The sequence below is a fragment of the Polypterus senegalus genome, chromosome 2 (assembly GCF_016835505.1).
Source record: "Polypterus senegalus isolate Bchr_013 chromosome 2, ASM1683550v1, whole genome shotgun sequence".
NCBI classification, from domain to species: domain Eukaryota; kingdom Metazoa; phylum Chordata; class Cladistia; order Polypteriformes; family Polypteridae; genus Polypterus; species Polypterus senegalus.
This window is the reverse complement of record NC_053155.1, coordinates 268596336-268621201: the sequence shown is the minus strand read 5'-3', so window position 1 is coordinate 268621201 and position 24866 is coordinate 268596336. Positions and strand designations below refer to the sequence as shown.

At 36.5% G+C, this 24866-nt stretch overlaps 1 protein-coding gene across 3 annotated transcripts in view; it reads right to left on the bottom strand.

Moving 5' to 3' along the window:
• Window positions 1-8766: 8766 nt before the first annotated feature.
• Window positions 8767-24866, bottom strand: part of cip2a (cellular inhibitor of PP2A) — a 29873-nt gene continuing 13773 nt past the window's right edge. For all 3 annotated transcript variants that reach the window (XM_039745520.1, XM_039745523.1, XM_039745521.1), the window contains exons 13-22: window positions 23667-23766; window positions 23151-23269; window positions 22787-22973; window positions 21483-21557; window positions 16206-16316; window positions 15870-16066; window positions 14191-14304; window positions 13046-13128; window positions 12793-12932; window positions 8767-9132 (exon numbers count right to left, since the gene is read on the bottom strand). In XM_039745520.1, coding sequence (XP_039601454.1) covers window positions 8962-9132; window positions 12793-12932; window positions 13046-13128; window positions 14191-14304; window positions 15870-16066; window positions 16206-16316; window positions 21483-21557; window positions 22787-22973; window positions 23151-23269; window positions 23667-23766 — 1297 coding nt within the window. In that variant the 3' untranslated portion in view covers window positions 8767-8961. The remainder of the gene's footprint in view (window positions 9133-12792; window positions 12933-13045; window positions 13129-14190; window positions 14305-15869; window positions 16067-16205; window positions 16317-21482; window positions 21558-22786; window positions 22974-23150; window positions 23270-23666; window positions 23767-24866) is intronic.

The window sequence follows — 24866 nt, the reverse complement described above, 5'->3', positions numbered from 1 at the left end:
AAGGTGGCAGCTTGAGGAGGAGGTAAAAATCCACTATTTGTGCTTATTCGAATACCGTATTCAGATTCGGCTCCACCCCTACATTACAGGGTAAGGTAAAAATGTTTAATCTGGACCTAAACCAGATCCAGAATGTCACATAAATCTGAACTAGCTCACGTTCAAGTTCTTCACTTGCAAATATGTTATGTTAAGTTCATTGTTCTTAGAAAAATGAGCTTGTTCAATGAACGGGCTCTTTTGAGCTAGTTTATGCACAACACTGGCTGCCTTACCATCTATTTTACGCCATTAGAGTCAAGTCATTAGTTATGGCTTGGAATTAGGGGGAGAGATGGTCCAAAATATAGGAAGGAGCAAGATTATTTAAATGTTTCTATACCATAAGTAGTATTTTTAATTAGTTAATTCTAAAGGACACTGGTAACCAATGTAACGATGCTAAGACTAGTGAGATGTGCTCAGGTATTCTTTTTTGTGGTTAATAATCATGTAACTGCATCTTGAAATAATTGCAAACAATCAGTGTCTTTCTTAGCTTAGTCCAGTGAAGAGTGCAATACAGTAATCTAGCCAATTAAAAGCAAAAGTATGCATTCATTTCTCATCATCTTGCAATGTTATATGACGTCTAACTTTTGCAAGGTTCATTGTCTTCTCCTCCCCCAGGCTGAGTGGAGTTGGTAAAATTTCAGTCTTTTGTGGATTTTCTACCGTTTGGTTTTCTAGTGCACAGCCATAAATATTAGTTTCATTCCATCCAAGATTAAGAGTGGTTAGGTTCAGGGTAAGAAGCAATCCTTGATGGGGAGACATCAGAGAAACACCTGCACCATTTCAATTCACTGGTTAACCAAACATGCATGTCGTGTTTAGTGTAATTTAGACTGAGATTGATCCAACTATTGGTCTGCCTTGTGAAGCAGTGGTGTCCCTTTCAGCATCTACCATTTACCTAACAGCAGATACGGTAAGTGCCTTTCGACTCGGAAAATGACTTAGCGGAAGTTGTGTGGGAAAATATGAACTTAACATTAAAAAGGAAACCCAAAGTGGCCAGCACGCAACTTTCTTCATATTCATGTACAGCATTATTGAATAGCTGCATTGAATATAACAGACAAATGTGTTTGGTTGAATGGCTTGCGCTTGTCACAATTTTTGTAATGTTCCAATGTTCTAGCGTATAATTGCAATTTGTATTACTATATGCACTGTTAATTTTTCACACTTTCATCTGTCTTAAAGGCAGATTTCTAATGCTAATAAATGTAAAAAATATTTTGGCAAATAGAGTTTAGCTGCTGTGACCACTGGGTTTGAATATTTTGAACTTTTTTTTGCTCAAAGATTTTTTTTTTCACAGAAAACAAGAAACTGATATTTTTCACAAAAGCAAAAAAACTTCAAATATATTTTTGCCAAAATTAATTTATCTGTTTTTTTTAGCCTTTTTCCATTTTCCTGAATATATTATGAGCCAGCTAGATAATTGTGAACATTGGAGCTGGTACTTCACAGGTAGTAAGTAGCGTTATGAAGACACGGTTCTGCTTTGACTGAGGCCATAGGTATATAAATTCCCTCCCTGAGAGCACGAATAGGTCGCCTGCTCACATCATATGCCTTTCATCCACAGCTTTGCTTAAGCTACTTGCATCACAGAGGCTGCAGACCCAGGCGCCACGTTAACCATTCCTTCCATCATCAATCCATCTGCCTCCATACTTGCTCTTTGCTGTTTAAAGTCACAGAGGTTTAGAGGCTAACCCCTTTAGAAATGGGCTCAAGGAATAGCAGGCCTAAAGAAGACACTGGGATGTCATCAGGCACACGGAGGCTGAATCACACGGCCTGTTTTGTAACTTTGTTTGGAAACACAGTTCCCATGAGGAAATCCATGTGAATGTGAGGAGTTTATTCAAAGTCCACTCTGAAGGCCGGATTGAAACAGGGGTGTGAGAACTTTAAGGTAGCAGGACTTCCATGCTCAGCTTCGTAGCTGCCAAAGTTCACTGTTGTGTATCTTTTTTTTAGATGATACAAGAACTGTTAGACTATGTTATGATGAACTCCTGTTTGCTTGTTTCACCCTCTTTTTGTTCATAGCTGCATCATGGTTTATACTTAGGTGTTATTATTATTACAAGTGAAACACATAGACCCATGGTCCTAAAATAAAAGGCAAACAAAAACCAAGTTAAAAATAAAGAGCTGTTGATACTTCTCATGTTTGGTAAATAGTTACCACAAGAGGCTAGATCTGACAATCTTCTCACTGTGCGGTTCTGCCTCTGGGACATTCTTGCATTCCACATCCCGGACTTTATCTTGCATGCCTATGAGCCACTGTGCTTGTCGGCTGCTCCGTTATTCTCTATTCAGGATACTTCTTGCTTCTGAGTGTGGTTCAGCGCCTGGTCTTATTCGTTCTCATTCTTTGTCACTTAATTTACTTGTGCTTGACGGTCAGCAGCTGTTGCTACTCTTCTGTTCCCTTCTTATCTTGAAGTTTTCATGATGTAAATGGCTTATGCAATTTACTTGACACTCAGCAGATGTCACTGTTGTTCTCTTCTTTTCCACCATGTCACTTGGTTGAGCTCTAACTTTGCTGTAATAAACACATTGCCATACATCACTTAATAGTGGTTGCTACTACCTAAAATGTTTTGAAGCATATCAGGTCATGAGTGTTCAATCAAGACCGAGATCACAGTTCTAGCTTTAGTACTTTGAGAGTAATCATGTGACAGATGGGCAGAGCTTATTACTTACTTACTAATAAAAATAATTCTGACATTTTTGCCACCATTTTTCTTTTTATGGGTGCTACCATTTTGAGGCGCTGTCGTTAAGATGTGGAGTCAGTTGCTACAGAGTATATCGCCTGAAGGGGCGTAACGAACATCATCAATAAAAGATATAAAAAGAAGTGCATCAGATACACCATTATTTGAGTTTCCAGATCTCTGCTCATGCTTTAGTTGTCCCGGATTCTAACCATTTGCTTTTTTTTTCCACAAAATGATTTTTTGATTAGCATTTTGGTAGTGGTGAATAATAGAACAGATCTCTGGTTTTGACTTTGGCACTTTAATTAACGTTTTCTCTCATCCCCATTTCTCAATTAGCCTTCCCTTGTGCAAGCCACAGTAGCTTACATCATACCATCCGATCTAAACTTCTTATATCCTGGTCTGTTCTCCAAGACATGTTGAATTATTCTTTAAAAGGACATTCCTGGTTCCCATTTCACTTTATTTGTAATGCTTGCACTTCAGTTGTTGTTCAAAAAAATGAAAATTGCGCACATTCAAAAATGATTCATGCCTTTTTCTAATGCTATGCATATTTGTTGACTATGTCGAGCTGACCCAGAAACTAAGGCTCAAAGCCTTTTTTTAAATATACATATATTTTTCTGCATACATTACATTATTAATTTCTCCATTGTATTCTTTTGTTGTATTTATATTTTGTGCTGTACTCTACCTCTGCAGTATTTATAATTATTTAAAATCAGTGCTGTCAAACAGAGATCCTAAAAAGGGCCATAGTGGTTACAACTTTTCATTTTGAATACTTTCTAAATTTCTAAAAAAAAAAAAGACTGCTGCTGGCTAAACTTATTTCTTTTGCTTGAATTTTAGTTAACTTCTTGTTTTTATGATTCAGGACCCTAGTCTTTATTTTCCTTAACCAGAACCCAAACATTAGCAAGCTAACTTGATGCCATTTGAGCCTATGTCTCTATCATACAATATTTGATTCAATAAAATAATTCTAAAAAAACGGAAGATCTGAGAAATCTTAATACACTCCGGCTCACAGAATAAGAGCATTAGCAAATGTTAACGTGTTCATTAACAGCTAGCATTGGGTTCTAATTAAGGATCTGATTGGAGTAAAAATGGTGGTCCTTGGGAACTGAGCTTGAGACCCCCAAGTTAGGTGTCATCAGTTGGCTCACTTTGCATATCTTTATTTTTTTGGCTGCTGGTTAAGGAAGAAAGAAACAAAAATTAAGCATACTGATTCTAAAAACCCAATTTAAGACAAATGAAGAATGTTCTATTAGTAGAAGCAGAATTGATTACTTTTTAAGAAAACAGCTGGAATGAAAATTCACAGACAATGTGGCCCTCCGAGATCTCAGTTTGAGACCCCTGAGGTATAAGCATACCAAGCTTTGTATTTTCATTTGAATTTGCCTCTCTTCTTTTTCCCTTTCTCTTGGGTGGGGTTTGAATTTTATTTTATTTTACTTTTTTTCATATTTTGTATCCTTTTCGAAGTAAATGACTCCATCTGTTAAGCTAATGTTACTTGCTTGACTGACTAGCATGCCATTGTAATGTTTTGGTTTTTGAAAATAAAATAATAATTAAATTAAAAGAAGCCTGTGATTTAATTGGCCTATTATCTAATGCATCACTGACTGCACCAATAATATATTTTCCTAACTTTTGTTGGTAAATCATCAATTTCCAAAGATTCTTTGTTTGCCATTTCATCTACAAGCTGGAGGTTTATGGTCATCATCCCTCCATTGAGGCTTTTGCTATATTTTGGGGGAAAAAAATTCTTTTTTTGAACTTTAAAAGTCTACTGTTAAGTTTGAGGCCTCCCAGTTTGTCTGGGGTCAGGCTTGGCTTGGGGTGGGACCTGTTTTGGGAAGGCCAGTCAGGATTCTGGCCTGTTTTTTAAATTTTATTTTTGTAGGTCTTTGGTGTTTTGGTGCCACACATCATTACACTTAAGTACAACCAACCTCAAAATAGACTTATTACCTCGTTCCCCACACTACCACCTCTGGCCTTTTAATGACTTTTTCAACAACGCTATCAACCTTTTCGCTACCTAAACCCATGCAGGATCAAAACTAAACTGACCACTATAATTGTAGAAGCCATTGTCAGAGGTGGCTGGGGTGGCGACCCGGCCGGGACACCCAGGAGGAGGGCTTGCGCCTTCCCCAGACCATCTGGGGGCGACCACCCTGGTTCCTTTGGAGGCAACGGGTACAGAGCTTTGAAGCTCCACCCTGTAGGGGCCCGTGGTCACCACCAGGGGGTGCCCCCATGCCTTTGGAGCCCTGGGGAAGAAGAGCAGGGACACCCGGAGTGCTTCCGGGGATGCATCCGGCACTTCCGCCACACAGGGGCGTGTCGGCGGGGGATTGCCGGAACCCACCTGGAGCACATCCGGGTGATGATAAAAGGGGCTGCCTCCCTTCATTCAGGGCAAGAGTCGGGAGTGCAGTGGACTGAGCTGAAGAAGAGAGAAGGAGGCAGTCTGAAGAGAAAGGCATTGTGTGGCCAGGTCTTTGGGGGTTTGTGGTGCACTTGACTGTTGAAAATAGTGTAAATAAACGTGTTTGTGGGTAACATGAACATGTCTGCCTGTCTGTATCTGGGCCAGTCTCCACACCATTTATGTTAAGATCTGTCTTCCATTAGCCTGACCTGCAACAGATGTTAATACTGTACAGAGGGGTGAACATAGTTATTATTGTGCAGCTTTTGTAAGTCACTATAATTACTGAAAGCATTGGCCTCTACTGGATCAAGTCAAATGAAGTTGGGGAGCATGCACTGGTACAGCGAAACAACTCGGGATTCTGGTTGGCAACCCACTAGGCAGACAAGCGGTCTAATACAACCCTCCGTGCTACATGAATGACGCTTTGGCCTGGTCCAGACACTCGGGTCCCCAACAAAGAGGATCTTACGAACTGGATCACTTTCTGGTAAATGTGCCACATGGCCGCAGTGCCATAACTGACGCTCCCAAACAATGCAGGTAATGTGCCTCATTTGGGACTCCATGAGCAACTGCTCATTCGACACAAAGACAAACCAAGGATTCTTCGAAGGGAGACAGTACTGAAGAAATACAGTCTTCGTCTGAGGTAGCATTCCTGCCTCACAACCATATAGCAAGACAGGAAACACTAGGACCTTTGCCCTTTTGCATAGATATCGGGAGCGTCACACACCCCTTTCCAGCAACCTCATGACCTCCTATGCTCTGCCAATCCGTCTAGTGACTTCATAGGAACAATCACCAGAGACATGAATGTCAGTGCCGAGGTAAGAAAACCTCTCTACAAGGTCGACACTCTCTCTTCAGACAGACACACTGCTGATGGCTGTGCCTAGGAGGTCATTAAAGGCCTGGATCTTGGTTTTTATCCAGGACACTCACAAGCCCAGACACTCAGATTCCTCAGTCAGTCTTTCGAGAGGCCCCATCAGAGCCTTCATTGACTCCACGAAGATCTCAGCATTGTCGGCTAAGTCAAGATCAGTGAATCTTTGTTCGCCAACATATGTCCCACAACCAATGGTCCCCACATAAAAGCATTGAACAGAGTAGGAGCAAGAACACATCCCTGACTAATCCCAGAATCAACTTGGAAAAAGAGTGTCTGCCTCCACTCTGCACCGCATTCACAGTACCAGTGTACAGGCCAGCCATGATATTCAGCAACCTTGAGAGGATTCTGTAAAGTCTCAGGATGTCCTAGAGAGTAGCTCAATCAACTGAGTTGTACGCTTTTCAAAAATCAACAAAGGCTGCAAAGAAACTCTTAGTGCCAAGATGCAGTCGATGGTAGACTTCTTAGGTGTAAAAGCAGACTGCTCTAGGCGCTGGTAGGTGAGGAAGTGATCATGGATCCTATTGAGGACAACCCTAGCAAGGACCTTACCCGGCACCAAGAGCAGGTTTATCCCTTTGTAGTTCCTGCAATACAGGTGATCACCCTTCCCTTTCCCAATAGGGATGACAAGACCCGTTTTCCAGTTAGTTGGGATGACATTAATCTCTCAAATGGAAGCAAAGATTACTTGCAATGCCGGAAGAACAGCCTAGAGAAGTTCACCCCAGATCACTGTAGCATTCCCTACCCTACCCTACACTGGTTCACCACCTGTGCAATCTCACAACTGAACAGCTTTAAAGCTAACATAATAAAGAAAATAGTCAATTCACAATATGCCAGATATCCACAGAGCAAAATATATTCACAAACAATTAGACAGATATTCATTGAACAGTAAGGTTTTCAGTTACTTCTTAAACTCATTGACAGAGTCAGCATGAGATGGGCAACTCTTTAGTGTATTTTGCTTATCATTTTTCAACCTCTGCTAGAGGTACTTAGAGGGATGGAATCCTAGTAAAGGATCAAAACTAGCCTAATACTGCATTTGCAATCACTGACCTTGGAAAAGTCTAAAGAGATACTTCACATGCTTGTGTTAGAAATTTGTCATTTTTAACCTTCAAAACAGAGGTTTTTAAAATAAAATTTAAAAACTCACAAAAGGCTTCTCCAAGATTGTACCAGCTCAATTACAAACAATATTCTTCTTCCTTCTCTTCTCTCTTTGTCCACCTCCCTCCATTGAGCCTTGTCTTCCTCCCTCCCGACTCCGACTCAACTGGAGGAGGCTGGGCAGCTTCCTTTTATCTTGGACCTGGGAGTACTTCCGATGCAAGGGCATAACCCTTTGAAAACACATCTGGGTCAAACAGAAGGTCCAACAAAACAGGGATAATGAATCTCTGCAGCACCCATAGGACCCATCAGGGCTGACTCGTAACATTACAACTCCCATCATGCAGGTGATGTCCTGGGATGCTACCATCTAACAGATGGGGGGATAAACATTTTCCCTACTGCTCTTTTGTTGTGTCCTCCTGTCCGGGTAAGGGTTTCATACCTATCCCATGTTCTTCCATACTGGCGTCCCTTTTCAGTAAGAGTCCTCCTCCTCTCCCGAACAACATGCCGGATAATCCTGTCTGGCACCTGCGGAGGTAAGACGTACAATATTTAATCTATGTGAAGTATTAATAAAGGAATACTACCAATGTTGTCAAGCTTCACCAGAGAAAATGTGCCCCGTTATAGTGCTGTTGGTTAATCGGATGCATCTGAAGTATCCTCAAAGGAGTATCTCCTTAGAATTCCAAGAACAAAACTTAAAATTGGTGAGGAGGCCAAGTGTCTTGTGCCCTCTGTTGGCTGGGATTGGTTCCAGCGAACCCCCGTGGACCTGTTAGTTAGGATTGGATAATGGATGGACTTATGCACCCAAAGCATGTGAATTTATTTTAATTTTGTTTCAGGTTCAGTTAATTCCATCTGATCAACTTACAAAATGTTCTCATTTTATGTTTATTACCTTTTTATAACTTTATTAAATATTTTTGTTGAGCATGAAATAACAGTGTTTCATGCCATAAAATTTTCCCCACTTCTCTTCTAGGTAAATGATGCCAATGAACAGTTTTTTTCCTAATAAACTTCTAATCTTATTATAAACTCTAGCTCATGTAAAATAAAGAGTACTATGAATAAGCTACATGTACTGTGCTAGAAGTGCCATGGTACAAAGAGAGAATGCATAATTTGATTTTAAAACTATCAATAATCAATAAAGGAACATTCTATAAACACGCAGAACAATTTATGATGGAGTTTTTAGGACAGTTTATTAGGACTAACATTACAAACACTTAAGACACACAAATATAAAATGGAAGACTGTTAATGAAAACTCCCAAACACAAATAACATAAAAAAATTACAATACAGTTTTAAAACAACATTGTGCTGTATATTTGCCATTTTGCTTTTTATAAAATATAAAGAGAAATGAAAACATATACATTTAAATATATTTGCTTCTAAAATTTATATTGAGGACACTAAACTTTGCAGATGAAACCCGAGATAATAAACACAAAACATGTTTTATTTGCAAAAAAAAAAAAAAAATATACACCAAGGAAAACATTTATTTGTATATGTAAATATGCTGCTTATTTTCTGCATATGATCGATAAGATACTTGGCCCATTACACAAAAGGTAATATGTAAATAGATTATATTTTACTATATCATAAAAAATCCTTTACAAGCTCTACACTGTAGAATGGTAATTTTACAGACTAAGGTTTACTGAATCAGTCTTCATTTTTCCACTGCTCAGACTGTGGATCATGGCAATCATATGAGAATGTTTATTTAGCTCTTCCTGTTGAGACTTAACCATGGCTTCTTTTTCTGCCAGTCGTGCTTCTAGCTGAGACTTTTGAATTTCCAAAGATGAAGCCTTTGAAATAAAATGAGAGTAAGCAAGAATTAGTTGAAATTTAAACACCACTGCTGCACTAAATAAATGACATACAATATTTCAGTTTGCAAATAAATATCTAAAAAATATTAAAAATGAAGTTTACATATTCTGGAATGAGATTTTTTTTCTCACAGTGAAAAGCATAAATTATGTATTCCTAAAAAAAAAATTAGTTTTATGAATAAACTAAAATTACTATAAAATTACTACCAATCAGCAATATGAGCAATCAGGGTTAAACTAATCAAGCTGTTACAGCAAATGATGTCAAAAAAGTAAAGCTGTGTAATTTTCATATTTAAATAAACTAAAAGGTAGGAAAATAAAAAAACAGAAATAGAATTGCAAGGAAAATAAAAACAGAAATAATGCTGTTTGAATATTCTTCAGAAACAAATTACTGCTAAAAACAGAATATAAGCAACTAACAACGAATAGTTATTGCCCTTTTAAAGTTGAGAAGACATCAGCCATAACATTCTGACAAATTAGGGGGAAGCGCAGTCTTGCAGATTTCAGATTGGCTGACAAAAGATGTCATTTCAGTATTTGCTTGAAAGGGAGTTTCACATCAGAACAGAAACTGGATTATGTGTTGGGGGGAAATGGAGAAAGAAAGAATGGCTTGAACCAAGCGTGCAAGACATACATATACAAGTTCAGTGTTTTTTGAGGTACTCTGGCGAAAACAAATGGAAGGTCCGGAGTGATGTTTTTCTTTTGTATTATTAATTCTTCCTTTACGTTATCATTTTCCATCATTTTTAAAATAAACACATGTTTCTGGATGTTTATGCATCACCCTATGAGCACTCACACTCATCAGAATGCACTCCATTAATCTATACTAATAAAAGGCAAAGCCCTCACTCACTCATTCACTCACTCACTCATTCACTCATCACTAATTCTCCAACTTCCGTGTAGGTAGAAAGCTGAAATTTGGCAGGCTCATTCCTTACAGCTTACTTACAACAGTTGGGCAGGTTTTATATCGAAATTCTCGCCTAATGGTCATAACTGGAAGGTATTTTTCTCCATTAACTGTAATGGAGTTGAGCTGGAATGACGTGGGGGCGGAGTTTGTGTGACATCATCACGCCTCCCACGTAATCACGTGAACGGACTGTCAACGCAGTGCGTAGAAAACCAGGAAGACCTCCAAAAGCGCTTAAGAAAAATGCATTTTATAATTGAGAAGGCAGTGAAACAATAAGAAGTGAGCGAGTGACATACACTACCATATTCATGAGAGTTGCCAGCTCGGAAAGAAAGCAAGGTGTAAACCTAAACTTTAAATTAAGTTCATAGACAGGCTACGCTGGCGTTTCACATACCCACAGGTAATGCGGGATTCAAGTTTAATGAGAGGAAGCAGGATATAAGCGAGAGTTTTGATCACTTTGTAACTAAGTTAAAATTGTAGGTGAAGGGCTGTGCTTATGCAAATTCAGAGACTGTGTTTGTGGGGATTGACAGTTAAGGCGGGTGGGGAGTCACGTCATCATCTCCCTCCCACCTCATTTTGCTCTGAGCTGAGCTCAGCGGCTAACGCTGTCTTCAAGCAACCGTCAGACTGCCACCAAATACTCACAGAAAAATCCACAAGTTCATACACACGCTGTCTCTAGAGTTTCTACACACTGAATCCTCCAGGCACTACTTACAAAAGGTCACATTGACAATCGTGTTACGTTATTTTTAAAATCTTTCCTTTTCTTAGCACAAGCACAGCCGAAGCTTCGATGCATGTGCTCCATAACGCGTTAAAAAATAATGCATTTAATCACACTTTGCATTACAAGCAAAGGGGAGCTTTTGTCAAAGCATGATTTCCTGGTACACGGATTACATTAATCAGCGCATCACGATTCATTTTACCCTCGCACCACCTTAGTTTGAGAAGAAGTATGAAAAAATATGAGGTTAACACAGAAAAACAGATCACCAATTCAAGCTTTATGAATAATCGATTCGCCATCAATAATTGTTTTGGTAAAGCCATCCTCCATCCATTTTATAATTTTTCCGCCACTAGCCATGATTAAATGAGCGGTAAAAAGTAAGAGCAAAGCGAGGGTGACTTATTTAGGCAGGCATATATATAACAGCCACACTTATGACAATGTCAATCATGTTACGTTATTATTAAAATGTTTCCTTTTCTTTTCATTACTCCTTTAACACACTACTTCTCCACTGCGTAGCGGTATTTTGCTATATATATATATATATATATATATATATATATATATATATATGAATGACCTCCAAAGAGCGCTGAGACTTTTGATATCATGAACGTGTCTGCAAAAACTGGGGTCTCCTGCCCAGCAAAAGTCGAGCAGCCAGCACGCGTGCATAGCTGTGCCGGCCTTTGAGACGCTGACTGCGCTTCTGCCTTAAGTCAAAGTGAGCACTTTTAATTTTTTCATCCTCCCCTGCGCTATAGCCCAGACAAGTGCATGTATATGTATATATATGTATGTATGTATGTGTGTGTATATATATATGACAGCAGCAATCCAAGCTGTGAGAAAACAGTAAAAGGAGGCGTGTCAGACATCGTGGTACATTTTCTGATGCAGCTGCGAAAACAACCGTGCGCTGCCGCCAAATACACAAAACAATTACTTTGACAATCATGTTACATTATTTTTAAAATGTTTCCTTTTCTTTTCATAACTTCTTTAACACATGACATCCCTGTGAAGCGGGTATTTTGCTATATATATATATTACAGCGACACTCATAACAGTGACAAAACAATTACATTGACAATCATGTTACGTTATTTTCAAAATGTTTCCTTTTCTTTCTCACACTACTTCTCCGCTGCCAAGTGGGTATATATATATATATATATATATATATATATATATATATATATATATATATATATATATATATATATATATATATATATAGATATAGATAGATATAGAGATAGATCGATATAGAGATAGATCGATATAGAGATAGATCGATATAGAGATAGATCGATTGATAGATAGATAGATAGATAGATATGAGAACAACACTCATATCAATGACAAAACAATTACATTAACAACCATGTTACGTTATTTTTAAAATTTTTCCTTTTCTTTTTCGTACCTTCTTTAACACACTACTTCTCCGCTGCGAGCTTGGTATTCTGCTAATACAAAATATTCAACAATTTAATCTTTGTAACTGTTCATTAATGCATCATATGCATAATTTCTATTTTAAATATTTATGCAAGATATCACATTGCCAAAACTGAATTTGGATATTAACTTACCTGCACTGCATTAATGGTTTTCTATCATATATTTTAAATATATGCACTCAATTTCTAAGATCTAAATTGCCCCAGCATGACTACATGCTTGGCAATGTCTGTGTGACCTAAGGTGGACGATGGTTTCATCTGAGGAGTTTTATCATTATACTCCAATTTGTGACAAAAATCAGCTTCATTTGTTTGTGATCACGAAATGTATGAAGTGTTTAAAATTTTTAACAGATGAAAAGTTACTGGTTATGCTATTGAGTAGCTGCAAGATTTTAATTAACTTTCATTATATGCAAAAGTGGGAATATCATGAAACTATAGTTGTAAGTGCAAAAAGGACCAGCTCTGAACAAACCTTAATACTTAGCTCTTTTCTTGCCAATTCAGTTTTACTTAATTCTTTTCTTAGAATGTCAATCGTTTCTTCCATGTCTTCCTTTTCTTTTTCTTTAATTTCTACATTTCTCTCTAGTTGTACTATTCTCTGTTGCAAACCTTAAACAAAAATAAATTACAAAATAAAAATTCCAATTACTACCAATGTTTTCTATCAATATGACTGTGGTTTTCAATTAGAAGTTAGATGAGCAACTGGTACAGTCACTTACTTGATATTAGATTATCTTTATCCTGTAATTCTTTTATTACCTCCTTACGCTTCTCTTCCACTTCTGATAACTGTGCTAAGGTTCTGAAAGGACACAAACATACTGCGTTTACAAATGCCTCTGCAAGGTTATACATCCCGTTATAAAAGACGGCCGTCTAAACATTCTGTAATGTTCTGCATTAATTAGCAGTCATTAAATGGAAGTAATAATTCTAATATTACTACTACTTGACTGAAATTCATAGCCATAATGAAGCTTTACTAGAAATACAAAAATAAACCTGTAAACCTTCTGCCAAATTTTGTATGTTTTGGCATATAATCAATATTATCAATTATAAAAAAAACAAAATAAAAAGATACATTAAAACAGAATTTTTGGTAGTAATGTGACAGATGCCATTGAAAGTAGAATACACGCAACGCTCTTGGCTTTTACTAGTGGATAGCAATGCTGGGAGGGGGTAACGCGTTAAAAGTAACATGCATTAGGCAGTAAGATTACTTTTAAAAAAGATGTAATGTAACACTTACTTTCATGAAGTAAAAATATCTGTGTTACTTAAACGCATATGTGATACAACGGAAAATTATTGTACTTATTTAAAAAAAAAAAAAAAAAGAAAATTTTGCAAAAGTAATGCCATTTTTCACAAAAGATGTTGCCTGCTGGGCTCAGTGCCATTATGTATGCGTCTACTCTGGGACACAGGGAGCCAGCGATCACTGCAGCAGCACTGGGTGTAAAGCAAGAAGCTGCTAGGCATTAGCTGCCAGAAGACATGATTCAAAGTGCTTTGTAAGTGCTGTCTCTGCACTCCCCTCCGCTGCTCAGGAGACTGATTTTATAGTCCGTTTTATGAAGGTTAATGGATTTAGGACTTGATAACAAATGTTGGCCAATGAATTGTGCAGTTTTTCATACAAAAGAAGAAAAACCGTAAAGCACAGTTTATAAAGCATTACATATTTTTATATATATATATATATATATATATATATATATATATATATACTCTTTCAAAATTAACCTGAATGCCTCAGATTCTTCTTACAATGAAAGAAAGCAATTATAAAGAAAAATGTATTTATAATAAAATACCAGTTTTACATGGGTTTATGTATATTATCAAAATTGCTTACTTATCATGTTGAAATTTTAAGTTTTCATTTTGCTTTTTTATCATCTCTGCTTGTTTATTTAAATTATTGTGTGCAGCTTGGAGATCCTTTAGTTGTTTTTCAGTTCCATCATACCTATTTCAACAAAACATTAAATAAATTTAGAGCAGTTTGGCAATTTAAAATAACATTAGGCACAAAACTAAATTATTTAAAACTTAACAACTGCTATATTATTTTGATAGGATACCTAAAGGATAATGAGGAAACAATGGATGGGTAACTGGATAATGCACAAGGAAATAACTTCACAGAAACTACTAGGAAATACATGTATACATACATACCAACACCATCCTAACCCGAGTTAAAACTAAAAAAAGTATAATTAACCCTGATATTAGGATCGGAAGGATCAGCAACTTGGGTAGACAAGAGGTGGATGGTTTGGACGTGAGATATTTTTCTTTTTCTATTTTCTTTCTTTTAGTGTTAATGGGAGAGGTGTAAGTGTAAGTGTAAGTGGTATGGATGGGAGTGAGGATGTTTTTTAGACATAGGCATCATTAAAGAAATAGGTGGAATAGGGGACGTATAGGGATGGATAGGGCAATTTACAGTGTAGGTTAAAATATCATAAAAGAAAAAATAGGAGTGTGATTAATAACTGGCTGATAGTAATTCTTTGGATATCTTTATGATAATTTCGATTTAAACCTTGGGAGGGAGTATTATAACAAATTTAGAAAAGCGATGATTGTTTTTTGTAAACCCACTTATGGGAATAACAATCTGTAAAAACAATGATATTGTGTCACTTAAACCTCTATGGAAGTTTTGATTGAAAATTGTTAATAGGATAGATTAGAATCAATTAAGGGCAGTTTAATTGATAAAACACTCTTTAAAAATATATAGATGGAGTGAGGGTCCGTAACAAATATGTACTGATATGTCTGTAGTAGTGTACCCATGCAAACCTACTCACCGCAAGGTGGGAATCCCCTACCCTAAACCTAACCCAACCTCATCCCACCTCATTACCCCCCACTCACACTCACCTACCCATCCCCCCATATTATTTTATTACAGTAATAGATCAGTAATTACTATTGTTGAGTCAATGTATATACAGTATATGTATATAAGAAATGAAAACATACGCACAGGTTGACAGAATATTAAAGGCACAATGTTTCAACAACGTCACTTTCATCTCACATATAATGAAGGTTACACTGGTAAAATGCTTCTGCTTTCTTCATAAGATAAATAATGGATTACTGCATTTTTAAAAGTATTTTTTAAATAAATGATAAGCCAATGAAGATGCCATGCAGTTTATAATCTTGTCAAAATAACGACAAGGTTTCTGAAGAATTACAAAGAGGATATATTAATTAACATTATCTTAATCCTGAATGGGAGACAGCATTTGTATAGAATAATGCATAGCATAAAACATGTTGCAACACAATATCAGAGTTTAACTATGGTTTCTGCCAAATCTTTAAAAAAAAAAAAAGACTCATTCCCAATACCCTTCCCCACCAAAATGGAATATTATATAAAAATACATACATAAACACAAACAAATGTAAAATAAAATTTAAAAATATTAAAAGACATAGATGATTGATGCAAGTTAAGTGAAAAACATTGTAATGAAACAAAGTTATTACTAGAATAAAATTGCTTACGTATTAGCCAAATCAGAGAATGACATTTTTAAAGATTCATGTTCCTCAGCAACAATTTGCAGTTTCCGATTATGTTGATAAAGCCGTTCAATATCATCTTTTGCACGTTCAGACTCCAGCTGCTGATTATTAAATAGCACAGAAAGCTCTTCATTCTTTCTTTCTGCATCCTTCAGAAGAGTGGCCAGCTTTCGCACCTGCAGTGACAATGGGAGAATTTTTAATCCATTTTCACAACTTGATTAACAATACCTGTATTTTAAGTGAAAACTTTATCCATAGAACAACAGACTTGATTGTAATAACTGTGAGGAATGTATTACTATAATTTCATACCTCCTCTTCTGCTTGTACCCTTTGGCAGCGGTACTGAACTATTAATCGGTCTGACTGAGCAAGTGCTAAAGCTTTTGCTTCCAAAAGATCTTGCAATCGTCCTTCTTCCAACTATAAAACCAACAAAAATCATAAGTCTCATTAGAACCATTTGTCAGATTTTAAGAAAAAAAAAATTAAATTGAGGTCAGTTTAAAAAAAAAAAAAAAAAACCATATGAACTTTGGCATCTATTATTTACTAATACAAACTGTGACATATTAGCATAAAAACATACAAATACAGTGGAACCTCGGTTCATGACCATAATTCGTTGCAAAACTCTGGTCGTAAATCGATTTGGTTGTGAACCGAAGCAATTTCCGCCATAGGATTGTATGTAAATACAATTAATTAGTTCCAGACCGTACAAACTGTATGTAAATATAGTTTTTAAAAATATTTTCAAGCACAAATAGTTAATTACACCATAGAATGCACATCGTAATAGTACACTAAATGTAAAAACATCGAATAACACTGAGAAAACCTTAAACAACAGAGAAAACTAACATTGAGAGTTTGCGCTAATGCCTTATGACCCGATCGCTGTAAACACTTTTTTTTTTTTTTTAAATGAGTTTTTAGCATAGGGAAAAAAAGGAACATTTGAAAAATCTGTAATTTAATAAACCACCAAAAAAAGTAACATTGCAACGAATCACGCTACGAACCACTCCCAATAAACACTTTTTTTAATGAGTTTTAAGCACAGGGAAAAAAAAATGAACATTTGAAAAAAGAGAAAAGTAACATTGCAACAATTCATGCTATGAAACGAAAAATTAACATTTGAAAAATCCGTAATACAAAAACTAACCATAAACCACCAAGAAAACTAACCTTGCATGAGTCAAATTCTGGTATGAAGTGAGGAGGAACTGGGGGGAGAGGAGGTCACAGTTTTGAGGGAGAGTCTGGCTCCGCGATGGAGGGATGTTTTCCTTCAGGTTTTTTTTTCTGTTGTGATTTCTTGGGTTTCTGGTTTTTTTTAGCTGTTTAGCTGGTGGATCAGACTTGGTGGGTGTGCCGGTGCATTGTCCATTAGTAGAAGGCATTTTTTAGGCAGGTTATTCTTTTCGAGATATCGCTTCACGGCGGGAGAGAAAGCCGTGTTTGCCCTCCACATCACGGGCAGTATGGCTTTGTTTACATTGTGCTGCTTGAAAGCACGAGGGTTCTCAAATTGTTAAACGAGTAGCGGCTTGATTTTTACATCGCCACTAGCGTTAGCACACAGCAAAACAGTTAACCTGTCCTTTATTGGTTTATGGCCGGGCATAGCCTTCTCTTCCTGAGTAATGTAGGTGCTCTTCGGCATCCTCTTCCAGAACAATCCAGTCTCGCCGCAGTTGCAGACTTGTTGCAGGATGTAGTAGCCTTCGTCCTCCCCAAATTTTGTGAAATTTTTCACAAATTCTTTTACAGCTTCAGCGTCGGAACTAGCAGCCTCTCCATGCCTTACCACACTATGAATGCCACTTCTCTTGCGAAACTTTTCAAATCATCCTCTACTGGCTTTAAATTTCTTACTTTCGCCACTCGTAGAAGGATAGTTTTGCAGCAAATCACCATGAATCTTCCTGGCTTTCTTGCAGAACATCGCCTTGCTTACGCCATCCCCTGCAAGTTGCTTCTCGTTCAGCCACACTAGCAACAGTTTTTTCCACCTCCTCCAGCACTTGAGGCCTCTGCCTGGTTAATGCTGTAACTCCTTTTGCAATATCAGCTGCTTTAATAGATTCTTTCTGTTTTAGAATTCTTGTACTCGGCGGCAAGATCAGTAACACGAACGTCACGCTTTTCAATAATTTCTTTCTTTACTTTGATTTCAATTTTCTTCAAAACTTTCTTCTCACCACTCTTCACTTGCTTAGAAGCCATGGTTAACTGCAAAAGCACACAGAATACTGTAGAGCACAAAGAGTTCACAGGTAAAGTACGCAAGTCTGACTGAGAACAATGAACAGGGAGAGGCTGAACACGTGCTTAAATACAGTAATCGGCGCGTACAAACCGGAAGGGAAATGGAATAGAGCACAAAGAGTTCACAGCGAAAGCACACAAGCCTGACCGAGAACAATGCAACACGTGCGGAAATTGAAAGGGAAACTGGCTTGTTCGTATACCGAGTGTGTGGTCGTGAACCGAGGCAAAAGTTTGGCAAACTTTTGGTCGTAAACCGATTTGTACGTGTACCGAGACATTCGTGAACCGAGGTTCCACTGTAATACGTTTTTCAAAATTCACACAAGCTATAGAATAATTACACTTGCAAATAAACTACAATAGGGATGCACGAAATTTCGCTGAAATAGCATTATCGGTTCGGCCGAAACGTAAGAAAGCGCCGAAAATAAAAGCCGAAATTGTCGCCACGCCTCTCCCATCCTCCCGTCTCGTTCGCGCTGTCATTACGCATCAAACACGGAGTATGTCGGCGGTTTGGAAGCACTTCAAAGTTTCAGATGAGGACAGCAAAGTTGCAATATGCAACATTTGCTCTGCAAAAGTTTCAAGGGGGGTTCAACAGCAAAGACATTTTCGACTACAGGTTTAATACACCACCTTAAGTCAAGACACGCAATTGAATTTGAGGAATACCGTCAAACAACGTTGGTTAAAACTAAGCCAACTAGCACATCAACACCCTCGGTTGCCACATTTTTCGAAAAAATTAAGAAATTTGCAAATGACAGTGCTAAAGCACGTGACATAACAGAGAAAGTAATGGAATTCATTGCTTTAGATGACGAGCCGTTTTCAGTTGTGGAGGACATCGGATTTGTAGGCTAATACACCACATTGAGCAGCGTACACACTGCCAAGCAGACGGTATTTTGCAGAGACCTCTCTACCTGAAATGTATGACCGTGTTGCAAAACATGTTCATGAGCTCATGACCACAGATATCTCTGCTCTAAGTTTTACCACAGACATATGGAGCTCTGACGTTAGTCCAACTAGCATGCTCAGTTTGACAGCGCAGTGGATAAACGCGGAGTTTAAATTGCAAAACATTCTGCTTCATGCACAGGAGTTTGTCGGCTCACACACTGCAGCAGCAATATCCGATGCTTTGGCTAACATGTTTGAAACTTGGAACATAGACAAGTCTAAAGTGCATGTGATTGTGAGAGATAATGCACGGAACATGATAAAGGCTATGGATGACAGTGGATTAAAGAGCATACCTTGCATGGCACACACGCTGCAGTTGGCTGTGAATGAGGGAGTGCTTAGTCAGCGGAGCATATCAGAAATCACAGCAACTGGGAGAAAAATTGTGGGACATTTTAAGCATTCTCCGCTTGCTTATTCCAGACTACAAGATTTGCAAAAACAGTTTGGGATGCCAACAAACGACTACAGCAAGATGTGGCCACTCGATGGAACAGTACATACTATATGTTGCAAGGATTACTTGAACAGAAGCAGGTTTTAGCTGCATACATGACAGATCACGACCTGCCAGCAACTTTGAGTGCACATCAGTGGATGTTGGTGGAAAACATTGTCTCTCTTCCGCCCCATTCGAACAGTTAACCAAGGAAATAAGCTCAGCTCAAGCGCCTGTTGCTGAAGTTATTCCACTGATCGCAGCACTGAAGCGCCTGCTTGGAAAAGAGGCGGAAACAGATCATGGCGTAAAACAGCTAAAAACTCTACTGGAGGCTGTTAACAAACGCTTCCAAGACATTGAGTCCAACCCTCTTTACGGCATTGCAACAATATTAGATCCACGCTTTAAAGACCATTACTTTGACGATGAGAAAAGGCAGGATGTACGCGAAATGGTGCAAACAGAGCTTACGGCTCTTGAAACCTCTGGTGAAGCACAAGCGCGACGGGAGAACAGAGCAAACTGTGCCTGAGAAACGGTCACGCATAAGTGATGAGGCGCATTCCTTCGCTTTCTGATATGTTTGACGAAATTTTACAGGAAAGTGTCCCAACCCACAGCGTGTAAGAGCAAGCGCAGCCTCACAAGAAGTAGCAACCTATCTAGCTGAACTACCCATTGGCAGAAGTGACAATCCACTTGACTACTGGCGCGAACAAAGATCGCTTTCCTTTGCTTGCATGGACTGCGCGCAAGTACTTATCTGCCCCAAGCACCAGCACAGACAGTGAGAGATTATTCAGTGCAGCATCTCATGTTCTTGATGAGAACAGAAATCGTCTCTCCAGCCAGAAAGCTGAACAACTTTTGTTCATAAAGAGAAATCTGCCACTTTTGCTAAAATAAAAGCAGCCTAATTTGATGTTGTTTACAGTTAAAGGTTTGATTTATTTATTCTGTTATTGCAATGTTGTTTTGCACAGTAATTTAAAATTGAAGTAAAACGATTAATGCAGGTAATATTTTGCACAATTCGTAAAGGCAATAAAAGCTAGCACAGACTGAGTGATTTTATTCAGTGCAGTATGTTCTTCATGAGAAGAGGAACTGTGTCTTCACCCAGAAAACTGAAAACTTTTGTTCATAAAGATAAATCTGCTTCTTTTGCTTAAATTAAAAGCAGACCAATTTAGTGTGTAGAGTTATGTTGTTTACAGTAAGAGGTTGGATTTATTTATTTTCTTCTGTTTGTGCACTGTTGTTTGGTACAGTAATTTAAAATTGAAGTAATTTTACATCCCTAGTTACTATGCATTTGTTATATGGTTTAATAAGAAAGTAACACATTTTTAACAATTTCCCTCTCCGTCCAATTCTGACACAAAAATTTAATATTTTCAGGAATAAAATGTAAATCAAAAAAGTGTTCTTAAGAATAATTAATCACTTTCAATACAATGTATTTAGCTGGACATTTCAAAACAAGACTTGATCCAATTACCTCCAGCTACACACATATATACATCTAGTCACCAATTGTCAGATTTCACCTTTTTACATTACAAAAGTACAGAAGCAGCAAGGAATAGACCATAAAAGCCATCTCTGGTCAGGACACCAATCCACTAATACACACTCAACACAGAAATTTACATTTACAAATTTACTTAAAATATTCAGGAAGACAGAGGAAATAATACTACTATGGAAAATGTGTATTCTTTCAATCCCCATCTTATATAATATTGCTTATTTTAAAAAAAAATCTTTTACAAAAAAACATTGCTAAATATTTAAAAAAGACAAAAAACTGTAGTACATGCAAATTCCCTCAAAAAGGGATGAAATCAAGTATTGCCATAAAAATGAAAATAAAAATAAATAAATCAACTTACAGCTAATGCAGAGATTTTCTGCTCATAGACATCTATTATGTCAGAGACCCTTTTATCCTTTATTTGCTCCTTTAACTTAAAATGAAAGTGAAAAAATTAAATTATTCAAAAATAAAATATTTAAAATACTTTTATTCTTAAACATCACACAATAAGATTTAATATTGTTAAAGGTCAAATTTAAATGTGTAATACAACACAATACTGCCAAATAAAGTTACACAAGTAAAACAAATCGTCAAAAACTATGCACGTTATATTAACAGACAAAATGTACTATATTAACACATTTATTACACATGAATTTTTGTCTGTTAGTCAGTTATAATGTGATTGGGCATAATCTGTGTTAACATTTGTTATATGGCATCTGTTGGAATGTACCTCGCAAGGCATGCAAGACATAAAATGTACTGCATTTTTTATTCCAAAAAGAGCATTGCAAATGTCAATACTGAGGATTAGATTCCTATACCAAACACCATATAATTTTGGCAACACACAAAATGACACTATTATTTATTAAAATGAAATTTTAAATAGACAAAAAATACAAGAAAAATAAAGATTAATCTCATTTAAGTTCAATACATATTTTAATGTCCTCAATAATCTTGCAAAATGACAGCAGGAATAAACTGTGTAACTAATAACAAATTTCATTAAATGCTACCAAGAGGGCATTAGATTTTGTAACCCACCCAACCTTGAATCATTCATACCCTTCTGCTACTTCTCTGTATCCATGAACTCCAAAGGTTCATCTATGAATCTTTATTATCTCCCGTCTTTTATTTATATTTAAAATGTTTCTTATGTTACAGTGTCAGTTGTATACACCGTCTGCTGAAATGATACAGGTGACAAATGCCTTGAACCTGGTATGTTGTATATAACACTCTTGATTGTAGGTAGGTACTGCAGTTACATGATGTTATTTCAATTAGATAATACTTCTGCACTTGGCTGAAAATGCTAGACCAACAGTTCATAATGTATGAACTGGGATGGCTAGTGTATACTATTTTTTTTAAAAAACCAAAACACCTGTAGAAAACAGACAGGTTATGCAACATGTCACAGAGCGAGTCAGAAGCAAAAACTTAACTTCAACAGCACACTGTCTTACTTAGACACAAGATCTAGCTGGGACAATTAGTTAAACTGATTACTAATTTCTGAAGTAATATAGCAGCTGTATATTACATAATAGGAAAATATATTTATAGTTTATGCAAAATTAAACACGAAATATTTTAAATTTAAAGAGGAGGTTGTTAACTGCATGAAAAAAAAAAACCTACCTCGATTCCTGTCTGAAGCTTTTCTATAAGGTTTTGAATATTTGATTTTGGTGGACCGTCACCACTGTAGGTCTGACAACACTGCTTAGGCATAATGCTCGATGAATCATGTACAGGTTTTCCTCTTACTAAAATATCTGTTGTATGCTTTCTGTAAGAATTGTTTGCAGCTATACTTTCACCAAGCCTAAGGACAAAAAATGACAACAATAATAAAAATGTAATAACAAATGATACTCCTTTAACTAAGATATATGACATTCATAATCTAATTTTAAAATAACAGATTTCCCTGTAGATGCCCAACATCTCCATAAAAAAAACACTTGACTGATACTTTATTTGAAAACTTAATTTTACATACACCATTGCAGGGAAGTCAGGAAGTGGTGCAGCTTCAAACAGTAACCTCAAGGCAGTTTGAACTCTCTGTCTGTCATCTGATGTTAAAGCAGCCGACAATGGTGATATGAGGCGCTGATCCTATTAAACAAAAAACACCTTTAAGTTGACACAGATTAATAACACGATCATTTTGACATGCGTTTGACCAAAACACTAACAATTAACATCTAATAAGATAAATAAGCAATAATAAAAAGCAAGCACAATTATGTTTATATTCTGTACAATGACCATTTAATAAATGCTCTATGTGCTATATTTAGATACAAAGGCCTAAATTGTAATAAATTATAAATACAGTCACTGTATAAAGAAAAAAAATACATTTAAATACTGTAATAATACAAGCAATTATCAATTAGAATGTCTCATTACTAAAATGCATGTTTAAATATTCATAAATAGGAATATGAAGTAAAAAGAAAAAAGGTCTATATTACCGAAAAAGTAGAAGACCAAACTGGGGTATAATTACCTGAAGTATTTTATAAAAACTTGTTTCCAAGTTAGGCACCAAATGTTTTATCTTGCTCATTAGATTTAAAGTCTTTAGCACAATATCAGCATCAATTATGCTAATAAAAACAGACGAAAAAAATTAAATTATATAAGCATGCAATAGCATTTACATTCCACAATTAAAATAAATGAAATACAACAAATCAACACACACTGCTAATTTATCGTTAGACCACCGTTAACAAAATAATGACATTTTAGTTTATAAATAGACACAATGATATAATCAAAACTTGAAAATATGTTTCTAATTTTTTCTTACTAATAGAGGTTGTATAGGTATTATATAATACATTCAGGAATGTTCAAAGATGATATTCAGTGAAAGATGTCACACCAGATAATCTAATACACCTGTGTAAGATAATCACACATTTTCAGAACAAAAATAAATAAAAAGTGAGAACAATATGTTACTGTTGGTTAGCCTTACCTTTAGTATTGTTGCAACAAGAAGGTTCAAAACAATCTGATGTACAAACACCGCATATTCAGTACTTAACTTGTGAAAATACTAGAAAATGACTGAATTTAAGACTGACCAATAATTTATCTAAAAATTGTGGCAGGGAAAATGTTATATTTTCTGTAACTTTCAATCAGTCTCATATCTTTTTATATCTCTTTTTTTATAACTATTCTGTCTAACAAAGTACAAAATGTATAGTTTCCTATGTCTCATATATAAAACTCTATGTGGGTTAAAGTCTGAAAATACGAATTCCCCAAAAAACAGGAAAATGCGTACATCAAAATAAGAGAATGTGAGAATGTGTTTGGAGTGCGTGCTTGAGTGCTCTTTATAGTGGCTCAGTGTCCAGTCTACAGCAGGTTCCTGACTAGCTTCCGATGCTGCCAGGATAGGCTCTGGCCTACCATGATACTTAACTTTGTCATAATGATTTGAGAATGCTGTGTATAAGACTTCCTATTTGCATATATTACACTTTTTACCAAATATCTGCCTATATCTCAATATAACCCTGCTCTTCAGAAGTGGCCATTTTTAAAAATATTCCTAAATTCAAACTTAGTATCATCTACACTGTTAAGAAACTTGCTCATTACAAAATATAAGAAAATAAATTTGTATGAATTCAAAAAGGCAGTAGCACCAGAGCTACTTTGAACAGAACCTTCCTTTTGACCTCAGTTA